The sequence below is a fragment of the Bemisia tabaci genome, chromosome 10 (assembly GCF_918797505.1).
Source record: "Bemisia tabaci chromosome 10, PGI_BMITA_v3".
NCBI lineage: Eukaryota > Metazoa > Arthropoda > Insecta > Hemiptera > Aleyrodidae > Bemisia > Bemisia tabaci.
The window spans coordinates 36,229,300-36,241,781 of record NC_092802.1 but is presented as its reverse complement, the minus strand read 5'-3'; the positions used below and the strand labels follow the sequence as shown (position 1 = coordinate 36,241,781).

Here is a 12,482-nt window from a genome sequence, read left to right as displayed (position 1 = left end):
AGGAGGTATAACTGTATTATTAATAGTATTGGTTTGGTCATTCCTTCGTCAGTTTCGATTTCTTTGTCCGTCAAATTAACTTCCCTAAACCTAGAAAATCTAGTGATCGTCACTGATGTTGTCGGGTTTTTCACATCAAGCTTTAATCTTGCCATCTTTCTTAAATGTTATCACTGATTTGTTGTAAATGAGAAATTTTCAAAGGATTTTCATTTGAAAGTTGTTGGTAAAGCGTAAAATCAATCAAGTCATCCGTCCTGTCATCGTCCTAATTTTTTAAATTTCCATCGTAAATATTAAGTCATTTACACATCTCTAACTTTTCAACTTTTTTTTTCATTGCAGTTGGTGTTGCCCCCAATGTAAGTTTGGAGCCAAATTCAAATAGTGGAACTGCCCAGCCTCCGTCAGCCCAGCAACCTCCTAACTCAGCATCAAATCTTCAGCAGCAAATCTCAAGCCTTCCGAATAATCTGTTTGGACTAACATCTAATTCCAATGATCCAAATGCACCTGTAAGTACCCATTGTTTTCATTGATTCTCTGTAACTCTTCTAGTATGATGATGTAAAAGGATATTAGCCAAGGTGTTGTGGGTTTTCACTGATTTATTTATTTAATAAACATTGTAAACGTGCTAAAGCTTTTCGGCTCGCGGCCATCATCAGAGCATATAAAGAAAGGTCAAAACACAAAACTAAAACAACTTTAAAAAACATCATGCTGGTCACAATTCTCAACAAATTACCGCTGTGTGAATATCGGCATAAAGTTTGGTGTGCTGAAGTCTACAGTAACTCTTCTGTTCGATAGACTAGGAATGCAGGAAATAACTAAGTTAAAGGAAACCGTAAAAAAACTCTAAAGTCTGCATTTCAACTATATTTCAAGCAGTAAAATACATTCATAAAAAAGAAAAAAGACGATAAAGAGAAGTTCCGAGTCTGATTGACTTTCCGTCATTTTCATAAAATTCATGATTATGTTCTCAGGGTTCACTGCGGTCTGGGAAACCTGAAATTGTCAAGGGAAATATAGCGACTTGAGAATCTTGAAAAGTCAGGGAATTTTTTTGTAGACTTTAAAAAGCAAGATCTCTACTGTTCACTCTTTAAATTTTTGTATTTTTTAATTTTCTGCCTCTGAGTGTGGAATCAAGAACGTTGAAATAGTCTTCACTACACAATACTCTCCTGGTCATAAATCTAAACTATCATGAGTCCTTTCCTCCATCATTGATTTTTTGCACAATCTTTTGTCCTAACCAATCTAGCTGTTAGCTTTTGGTCAACATTAATCAAACCTACCTTTCTTTTGAAACAGAAATAAATAAATAAATCAATAGATTCGACTAACAGCGAAGCAAGTGTTAAAAATCTTCATCGGTCCCTCTTGAGATGGCTTTGCGACAAGATGTCTACTTTTCTAACTGTAAATGAGAGTATTAAATTTGGACCGTCCAACTAATTTTAACTGTGTTTTCAGGGGCCGTTGGGTGGATCTGATAATCGGTTGGCTAATCTTCAGTTAACTGGAAACCTGCAAACGGGACAAGTTACCACCTCTACCCTATATCAGGGAACCAAAGAATGGCATCAAACTATTACTCCTGATCTCAGAAATCATTTGGTGCACAAATTGTAAGTCAATGTTCACCCGTTTTTGCTACCTAAGTGTTTTTTTCGTTTGTCTGTTCATCTGTTTATTTTATTTGAGTGTTCTTTGTCCTTACGTCATCTTAATTGGTTAGCATCATTTTTCATGCCTAAGTGATAAAAAATTTGAAGTGAGGAACCATGAATAGAATGCATTTCAATCAGTTTTTTTTTTTTTTTTTTTTTTTTTTTTTTTTTTTATATATATATTGGAACTGAAGAGGAAAGTAATGAGGAATTGGAGAATTTTTTTACAAAAAAATTAAACAAAGAAAAAAAAATTTGCCAACAGTTTCTGTTGAGTACAGCATCTAAGGTTCTATTGATTCAAGTGACGAAACAGCTATGTAAACCTCAAAACAGTAAAATAGAACTTTTTAGCAAATCTCACAAGCTGTACATCTCAGCTCGCCTATCCATTATTCATTTTCTTTTCATGAATAATTATTCGGTCTGAGATACATTAAGTTCAACACCGTTGGAAAGTTCTCAATATTTTAAATTGATGAGGACTTGTAGAAGGTGTCAAACATTCACAAAAGCTTTTTAGGAGTCTAAATCAAAAGCGATTTGTATTTTACAGAGTTCTGTTTATTTTAGTTCAATGATTTTCAATTCATTTCAGGCTGTAAGGCTCGCTTAAATTCAGTCAATGAACCAGATCAGTGAATTTTCTAACGATAATAGGCTTATTTAAATCAAAAGGAACTATCCCCATTGTGTCATGAACCTATCACCTATGTATCCTAATGGATCTCAAGGCCCAAGTTACAATGAAGATTATAGTACTTTCTGATTTAAATACTCCAAGTAAAAGTTTTTAGCAAATCTTACATGCTACAATGCCTAACAATCTCAGCTCAATTATCAATTGTTCATATTCCCTTTATGAATAGTTATTCAGACTGAGATATATCAAGTTTGATACCGTTGGAAAGTTCTCATTCTCTTACATTGACGAGGACTTGTAGAAGGTGTCAAATATTCATGAAAGCGTTTCAGCAGTCTAAAACCAAAGCGAATTGTATTTTCGAAAGTCTCGTTCATTCCACTTCATTACAGTTTAGCTCCTCTAAATTCTATGATCACAGTAAATAATTCTAACCTATAATACACATCGTATCCTCTTATATCAAGTGTTGTCTCTCTCAGAAGATTTAATGAAGTGTTCATTTATTTTTGTGAACAGTTCCCTAATCTGAGAAATATTACTTTTGATTCTGTTGGAAAGTCCTCTTTTCACATGACAGATGAGGACTTGTAGAAAGAATCAGACAGCTCACAAGGAAGCTCTATGTAGTACGGAAAATTTCAATCAAAACTGGAGGGTAATGAAGAGGAGAAACCATGAGAACTGAAGCTTCTGCCATTGGTTTCTGGCTGTGGTGTTGTCGCCTCAATGTTTTCATTTAGCTCTTTACAGTAACTAAGTAGTTTTTTTTTTATGTAATTTTTTACTCAACGAAAATTGTTCATGATGCCTCATATTTACGATTGATGTTTTTATTTTTACAGAGTTCAGGCGATTTTCCCATCCCCCGATCCTCGTACTTTATTAGACAAGAAAATGTGCAATTTAGTAGCTTATGCAACAAAGGTAGAGGGTGATATGTATGAAATGGCTAATACAAGGGTAAGTTTGCTGAACTCAAATTTATTTTGTAGGTATTATCTATAGTTTCTAACAATCTTAACTCTTTGATTTCCCAAATCATTCATTTTTCTTATGTACAATTCGAATCATGAGTCCATTATATAAAGACAAGTATTTAGATTTAAAATCTCCTCGAAATGTTTCGAAGAAGTTATTCATGGATCTTAGTTGATATGTTTTGTTCCTAGATGCGTTTTATTTGTTTGAGGAGTCCATAGGTCTGAAAAACTGGGAATTGTCAAGGGCATGTTGGAGAGATCTGGAAAAAGTTGTAGAATTTGACATAAAGACAGGAAATTTGATAAATCTTGAAATTTCAATAAAAATTCATGCTTTTGACTCCGTCGAGTTGCGTCTCAGTCTAGTTCAGGATTCAATGCTCTGAGTTACACTCTATTAGATACTGGATACCAGATAGAGGAACAATTTTCAATGAGGAATTGAAATTTCAATCAATATTGAATGATAAATACCTTGAACAAGGAAATAGGTCCTTAAGTTTCTGTCCTTTGCTGTGAAATTAATGCCACAAATAACTGTTCATTTTCAGTTCTATTGCAAGTAAATTGCCCATGTGAAAACCAGAGAATCAGAGAAAACCTGAAATGGTCAGGGAATATTTTTCTTTTGAGTGTGTAGGCACCCTATTGTTGTACTAATAGATCTTATGATCTCTCGTTTCAGTCTGAATACTATCATCTACTAGCGGAAAAAATTTATAAAATTCAAAAGGAATTAGAAGAGAAAGTGCAGAAACGGAAAGAACAGCAACAGCTGCAACAACAACAGCAGCAGCAGCAACAACAACAGCAACAACAGCCGTTGCAAGTCCAACAACAGCAGTTGCAGCAGCAACAACAGCAGGTTCTGTCGCAACAGCAACAGCAGCAGCAGATGCGACCTGGTCTCATGAACAGTGGTGTCCGCCCACCAGTCAATTCACAATCATTGCTCACCTCCTCTGGCTTAGCCACAGGTTCGTAGATAGTTATCTTATCCATGATAATAATGTACACAATTTTATCTTGTGCACAAATCAAAAAAAAAAAAAGAAAAAGTGATAATAATGTAATAGGAGACATATTAAGTGACTGAAGGAGCCCTCGTAAAAGCCACCCTTTTTTCCCGGAGATAGAAAGATGTTACAGGCATGTGGTTTATATGAAATCTCGTTATTAAGAAAGTCTCAAAAATCCATTATCAGATATAAAATTGATGATATGTAAAAAATTTAGCAATAGATCAATCAGTAGTATTGTACTCTAGTTGGATTTTATTTACTTACCCTTTGTGCCGACCAATACAGTTTATTACAAAATTAGTAACCTCAACTGGCTCCTATTATTTTTAAATCCTGCACAGTCACTGAAATTTCAAAAGGTCTTTATACAAGTTTGTAAAAGATCTCAGTGGTTATAAAACCATCTTGCCACCTGTTGAAAACTCTGCTCGAGTATGGCGCACATCGAAGACTTTCGTCTGTTTTAGTAGAAACCTAACCAATTTTCATCCAATGAATTTTATCCATGGAATTTCATCTGACGTTCAGTCTCAAATCTTTAGAATGGAAACCTGCGGTATTAAGACAATTAAATTGGCTCTGAGGTTTGGTCTGTAGCTTATTTACTATCAGTAAAATTCTCTGTCACAGTTGGCTCGTTGTTTTCGCGAATTTTTCATGTTGCCAAATTTTAGATCTAAAAATCATCCATGTTGCTAACTGAAGATAATTATTTTTTTTGCAGGACTAGTCAGCGGAACAGTACAGCAACAAGCTGGAGCCAACAAAATGCCCTTCCCGGGCAGTACCTCGCAGAGCCCTAGTACAACAATTCCCCCTCCTTCTATAACTACTTCCGCTAGTCAGTTCCCAGCTTTAACATCAGCTTCCAATCATCAGGTAAACCACCAGTTGCATTATACTAGTTTTCAATGTTCAATGAAAGTTTGAATCATTCACTCTCCAAAAATGTCGATTATCAAGGGAAAGAATCTTCACCAGGGTGTCTACCGGTCCCCAAAAGTCCCTAAAGTACCCGCTTGTCCCCTTATGTCCTCAATTTTCATGTTCAAGTCCCCAAAAACGGACAAGAATCATCCGCCGAAAATTTCAAATAATTACGGCGGCAGAAATTTGAACCCTCGCTGGCGTCTTTCGGCGGAAACGGTCCGAAACTTCGGGAGCTCAGTGTCGAGTTTATCTATTTTTAATTTTATGTTGCTTTCTCTCGCGGATTTTCTCTCATCTGTTGTAGTAAAAGTGTCCCCAATTTTCATGAAAAAAGTCCCCAAATGTCCCCAATTCTGGTTTTTTCCCGCTGGTAGACACCCTGTCCACCAATCGATAGCATTGAAACAAAATTTTGTTCGTTAGGATTAGGTGCAGTACGCACCACTCTTATCTTCAAGAATCTTTGTCAGAACCAAAATTTGGTTTTAGAGCAAAACTGGAATTGAAAGATTTAAGGAGAATTTGAGAGATCCAGTTTATTTATTTATTTATTTACAAAATACAGGAACAAAATTAATGCGGACAGTTTGAACAAAATTAAAAGCTCTTTGACTCGCCAATCATCTATCCTGTTTCCTTTATTTTCTCCCTATCCCTGTTTGAACAAAAAAATTAAACAGATAGGCCATCCTTATCAAAAGTTAAAATTTTTCACCACATATTCTTTGTAAAACATTATGTTTTATATTATTTTGACCTATAATGCTTTGCCAATCCGTTAATTTTTTCACCATGTCTGCTATTTTCCAGTACCTCCCATGTTGAATTTTACCATTTAGAATCCTAGTTTTCCTCATCCTGTATCCGACCCTTTCAAGAATTCTTCAAACCCAATTGAAACATGAGAATTATAATTTCCTAAGGTATTTCCAACTTTCCTAACTCGTAGTTTAAACCTGATGTTCGTTATTTCTGAATGAAATCTTCCAATTTGAAAGATTCCATGTAAATTTCGGAGAGATCCCGAAAATCCAATTATCTTTTTTCTGCAGTATAATATCTGTGAGATCTATCAATATCGCACTGTCTTTTTACCAGAAGTTGGACTCGAGTGATTGTTTGAGTTCTAATTTCTACACTTTATGCTAATCCTCAATTTCGTCACTAGCTCCTTATGCTTGTTTAAATTGTGCTACAAAAATGACTCTATGACCATTTTATTGGAAACAAATATGGTCAGAATAATTTAACTTGCAAATTTTTTTGAGTTCATTTATCAAATGCCTAAATTTTTCTAAAAGTGGAAAAAGCATGATCTCTTGAGAAAATCAGCGGATTTTTCCTTCCTTTTCCTCTCTCTCTCTCCAACTTTTCCAGCAAAACCATTTTGATACAGTTTTTACGTACCCCTCCATTCAGCTGAAGTACCTTTTTTTCCCATATAGTGTTGAAGATTCAAGTTTTGTTCCCTCTTGTTATAACAGTTTTCTTTTTAAGCGTAGAATTTGCACATGATTTCCTTGTCTTTTCATTCATACCCAGCTTTTTTAAATATTTTTGCAAGAGAAAAGTCACTTCAGCTCTTTCCTGCAGAACAATTCAAACTAACTAACAGGAAAAATAAATTGTCAATATCAAGGTTGATCTTCAATGCTGGATGGGACACATTATTTTCAACTCGGCAGTTGATCCCTTAATTTTTTTTTTTTAAATCTTCCATGTTTTTGTTTAAATAGTAAAACATTAACCATCTCTTACCTGAGTATAGGTACGTCCTCATGAAATCTACCTTTTGATTCTTCGCGTTGTCAGTCATTCAAGAGTCAAGAGGGATAACACAGAACTAACATTAGTATGTTTTTTAGCGATGTGCTTTGTGGAACCTTAACTATTCCTTCGATCATTTGTGGTTTCATTTTCGGGTAATTGAGTAATTGACTTTCCTTGGAACACGTAAGAGGACCCCTGCAATGGAAAAGAAACCAGGTTTCATTTCTTACCCAATCCATATTTTGCTGTTCTGTTAGCTTTACTGATGTCCAACATGTTTTTTCTCTTGTTTAGTTCCAGGCACAGAATAGGGTAGGAACCAATGCTCAATCTTCGCCAGCGTTTGCACTTCCTCAGTATCCCTCACCGTCTCCCAACAGTCAGACGCAAGCGCCACCACCAAGGCCGGTATCCGTCGAAGCCGCTCCTCCCTCTACCGGATCTCCGACCATTGTTCAAAACGGTGTTCCACCCCCCGCCGCAAGCCCCATTTCTCCGTCGACCAATCACCAGCAGTTAGCTGCCAGCCTCGGCAAAGGGGGCGGTTTCAATTCAACGCCTCAGCAAAGGCCGTCCAATTCTATGTCAAGTCAAATGGCTGCCATCACAGCTGCCCTCTCTAGGGTAAGTTATCAAGATTTCTACACTCTAAAGCTGAGATACATGCATGACTGGTGAGAATGTGAGTGAATGTGAACGAATGTGAGTGTGTGTGTGGTGTGGTGGGTTGCTCACAGGGGGAGGGGTCTCAGCAGTCCATTTTGTCAGGCATTTCTCAGCAATTTTGTGCTAGAAGTATTTGAAACGTTCTTTCATTACTGTCAATACTTATCAACTACTCAACTAGCTAGCTAATAAGCTACATCATCAGTAACTTGGCTCAGACTTTTTTGGTTCTCCAACTTCATGTACCCGTGGAGTCATGTATACTTTGAAGGATTTGAAGCTGTGAATGGGTTTTTTCTTTCAAAATTCAGTTTCCTGCGATCTAAAAAATCTGGAAAGTTAGGGAAGTTTGTAGAAAATTCAGGGAATTCTACAAGCAAGGTTTAGCAAAAATCAGCATCTTTTCAAGGAAAAAATCTAAGTGGAAGTTTTATTTGAAGGTCAGGGGGAGCCAGGGAACTCAATAATTTTGGAGACAAGGAAAAGCGAAAAAAGTCTTTGGAAAGTCAGAGAATCGGAAAATTAAGAAACTATAGAAACGTTGAAAATGTTCCTAAAATCTGATTGTTACTTTGAAATCACTTTTAACATAAAGTCTTTTTCTTAAATGGAAAGTTTATCTTCTTTTTAAGAAATTTTGTATCTTTTGGATTCCTGGTTAGCTGTTGGTAAAGTTGTTCAATCGCAAAATAGCTTGCCTGATTTTTGCTCTAAATTTTCATTTTGTGCATACGTTACATTCTCTTTATTCCACATACTTGATCTAGACTTCCTTCTTCATTCTCAAAAGTGTTGTCAAGTCTGTTTCATATTATCCTTTTTTTTTGTATGAATATATGAATTTATGTCTCTTTTGTTGGTGACAAAGAACCGTATTATTTATCTTTGAAGTACAATGAAATTTACACGAGTATAATATGTGAAAAGTAAATTTCGTCTATTAAACCACAAAGGAAGAGCCGCTTCATCCGACAAAGCATTTCAATTTCTATTCAGATCTAGTCCCAGCTAACAAGAATTTGCTGAGCTGGAAACAAGAAAAGTCTGAGAATGCTGTTATCTTTCTTACAAGTTTAATTTTTTTCTTATTGAGGTTCATGGTCTTATAGAACAGGATCGACCTCTCTGAAATGATAATTCATACACTGTAAATCACTGCCAAATCCATGCTGTTTTCTGGAAGGTTTAGAAGGAGTGACTGAATTAAGACAAGTTTATTAAGTAGTGAATATGAAATGTGGTGAGAGATTGAATTGATTAGGCTTGAGCTGTGACCTTGGAAAGGATTTAAACAGGATTCAAGTTGAACTGACAGTTGATCTGTGCTGTGTCTCTTTGCACAATTAACTTCATCTTTTTGCTGTACAAAGGAGCTTGATGACTTTCTTTCAAGCATACATTTCTCTATCAACCATTTCTTTTCGGTGAAAAAAACCTCAACTTTCTGCACTGTTCTTCCCCCTATGATGTTTAGGACTTTGAAGAACTAGGAATTACAGGGATTCATAATGGAATGAAAATATTTGATAAAATAAGAGAATTTGTTGGGAAATTAATGCTAAGAACTGAACATTGCCTCTCTCTCTCCGCTCTGAGATCAGATCTAGTTGTCCTCGTTGACTTGCCTTTAAAAGGTTGGACGAAAGAGGGTAAATTGGAAGAAAGTGTAACTTTGATGATATAAAAACTGGGGAGTCATCAGTACAATTGTTCTTTTTTTTTTTTGCTCATAAAAACCTGTTGAGATTGTTAATACAATCTTGGATTGCATGAAATTGTTCTGCAGCGTTTTTTTATGTTCTTGCAAAATATAAATTTTTTCCATGCCAATTTCGTCAATTTTTTCCTCAAGTCACTCTGTAGAGAAGCTCTTTTTTTATTAGCATTTAAAAATTTGTACTGTTTCTGACAATATTGTAATCAAATAGGAAGCTTGGAGCTATAGATCATTTTCGATACATCAAATAGGTGAGATTGTATGGATATCGATTGGTTCAACATGTAAACATAGCCTCAAAAGTCAATCGAGTAATCTGAGGAAACGGGGTTTTTCTGATAGATTTTTGATTCTCAGGAGTACTAAATGGCATCGCAAGGTGAAATAGTTAGGAATATTTTCATTTTCAGCTTTTCCGACTGAACTCCTGAAAGTTTTGTTTGAGGTTATGTTCTATTGTTTGGAACCAAACGATACATTGAACCACTATCGAAAACGATCTATATTGTAGAAATCCGTAACTAACAAAATCGCCAACGAAACTCTTGTTGCTAATGCTAGTTTTTAACTCATGCTCTTATGCTGTTCTTTACTCATTCTAGAATTTGTTTATTTTCTGTTCCTGCAGGATGAAGATTCACCACCCTCGAATAATAATAAAGGTAAATTGGATAATATCAAGAGCGAGCCACCCGACGAAGAGAACCAAGATGAGAAGGCCCCAGGTGATATGGAGGGCAAAGGTGGTTTTGGGAAGCTCAAGCAAGACATGTCGGAATTCAAGTCCGAATTTAAGTCTGAGTTTAAGACTGAATTCAAGAGTGAGCCATCAGATGAAGTCAAAGGTAAGTTGTTTTCTCGAGTTTTTTGTTCTAAATGGACGTATTTCTATCAAACGGACCTAAGCGCCATAGGGTGAGGAAAATAGAGGGGGGCTTGGATTGGCGGCGGAATCAGGCGTCCGGCTTATTCCGTCCTATACTCGCAATGCTTTTCCGTGGCGCTTAGGTCGTTTGACAGAACGCGCTATCTGGGATTCTAAATTCCTCGAAAGGAACTCAAATTGGAGCTTGGTTCCGTTTGATAGAAATACGTCCAAATAAGTTTTCTGCTCCAGCAATGAATGGTTCAGACAATTGACAGGGTTGCCACAGTCAGGGAAAACCGGGAAATGTCAGGACTTTTCAAAGTGTCAGGGGAAACCCGGAAATGTCACAGAAAATAGAGAAAGTGTCAGGAGAATGTCGTTATTTTACCTTAATTTGCTTTTTAGAATAGGTTTGATGTTTCGAACAACAAATTTTGCATGAGAACTATTTCAAATTATGTCTTTTAAACCACCTGGCATATCTTCAATTGTTGGGGACCCAAAATGTGTCTAGAAAATTAGGGATGTGTCAGGCAATTTCATTTTCTAAATTCTATGGCAACCCTGATAAGAGGAGATAGAAGATAAATATATGTACTTTTCAATTTTGAACATGGCAATCAAAAAGTACAAAGGGTACAATCTCCTTCTTCAGGAAAACTATAAACTAATTTTTGCAGATTTTCATGCTTGAAATAACAATACCTTGATCACTTTTAATCGGTAGCACCTTTGTTGAAATTTTTAGTAGTCGCCACGACACTTTGAATTAAACATTGGTCTCTCTATTCAATGCGTGGCAAATCTAGCAAGAACAGCCAATGTCTATGTTTATTTGCAGCTTATGATGATAGCTCACAACTAATGTTTTATCGTTTTGCATTGTAGAAGAACCTGCCATTAAAAGTGAACCTAGATCGCCTTCTAATGATTCAAGCGAAACGAAACCTCCTGTTACTGTGCCAGAACCAATCCAACAAGCCGCAACAGCCGACAAGAAGAAAAAATGCCGTAAGTTTTCGACTTGAAATTTGAAACTTAAGAAACATAATTTAAAATGACTCATTTCATCATGAACTCTCAAGAATCTTGGCAACTAATAAGATTTTTCCTCAAGGCTATTAAAGTAATTCAGTCGTAAAATACTTTATTTATAATACGACATCAATGTTGTCTTTAGTCACAAGCCCTTTTGAAATTGCTGGTTTTAAGTTGTTGTATTAGCCCAGAAATCATCATTACCAGTTTTTCTAACAATTATTCAAAGAAGTGATGTATTTATCATACTAAATCTCTTGGTTTTAGACAGTTTTTGTCATAAATTATCCTATGATTGAAGACAGCGACAGTCATTGCATGAAAACGGTTTTTTTAATACTAGATCTGCCCTTGAAAAATGGTCACTAGAAATATATTTTATTTTTTTCAGTTTTCAAGCCTGACGAACTTAGACAAGCTCTGATGCCAACACTGGAAAAGTTGTACAGGCAAGATCCCGAGTCAATACCCTTCAGAACTCCCGTAGATCCTCAAACACTAGGTATTCCTGATTATCTAGATATCGTCAAAGAACCTATGGACCTATCGACAGTAAAAAGGAAGCTGGATACGGGACAGTACTCCGATCCGTGGAAATACGTCGACGATGTCTGGCTCATGTTTGACAATGCTTGGTTGTATAATCGCAAGACTTCCCGTGTTTATAAATATTGTACAAAGGTGAGCTTTTCTTTTGATGAGTTTGTTCCATAGTAGATTCAGCCTAGCTCTAACCGCTTACAAAGCCCAGTCAAACTAGTTCTGTCTTAAGATTTTATAATTTTGTTTAGATTACTAAGTAGATTGTAGGCTCTTACTGACTTTTTTTTTATTTACATTTTTTTGGGTTAAAGAAGAGATCTTTTGAATTTAAGTAAATTTAAAAGAATATACAAGGCAGCCTCCTTATTTTACTTATTATTGTTGAACAGGAAATTATTTTAATTAAAATGTTACAGTTTATTTTGTAATGGTGGTCATGCTCCGTTTCCTGCTAATATTTCTTAGTATAGCAAAATTATTTCAATGATTTTTTGTTTCTGCTAGTATACGATTTTCTCTGCTAATGAATTTCTGAGCATGACCTATAATCAGTATACACTTAACTTCGATTTTTTTTTATCTAATATGTATAAGAGTCCAAGTCGTAAATTCTAGCAGCA

General features: G+C 35.7%; 1 protein-coding gene across 3 annotated transcripts in view; it reads left to right on the top strand.

Moving 5' to 3' along the window:
• The window catches only part of nej (CREB binding protein nejire), a 48,696-nt gene that overhangs the window by 19,418 nt on the left and 16,796 nt on the right, over positions 1-12,482 (top strand). For all 3 annotated transcript variants that reach the window (XM_072305629.1, XM_019045757.2, XM_019045760.2), the window contains 9 exons: positions 346-515; positions 1,486-1,640; positions 3,171-3,288; positions 3,994-4,285; positions 5,055-5,209; positions 7,325-7,654; positions 10,042-10,258; positions 11,170-11,292; positions 11,711-12,000. In XM_072305629.1, coding sequence (XP_072161730.1) covers positions 346-515; positions 1,486-1,640; positions 3,171-3,288; positions 3,994-4,285; positions 5,055-5,209; positions 7,325-7,654; positions 10,042-10,258; positions 11,170-11,292; positions 11,711-12,000 — 1,850 coding nt within the window. The remainder of the gene's footprint in view (positions 1-345; positions 516-1,485; positions 1,641-3,170; positions 3,289-3,993; positions 4,286-5,054; positions 5,210-7,324; positions 7,655-10,041; positions 10,259-11,169; positions 11,293-11,710; positions 12,001-12,482) is intronic.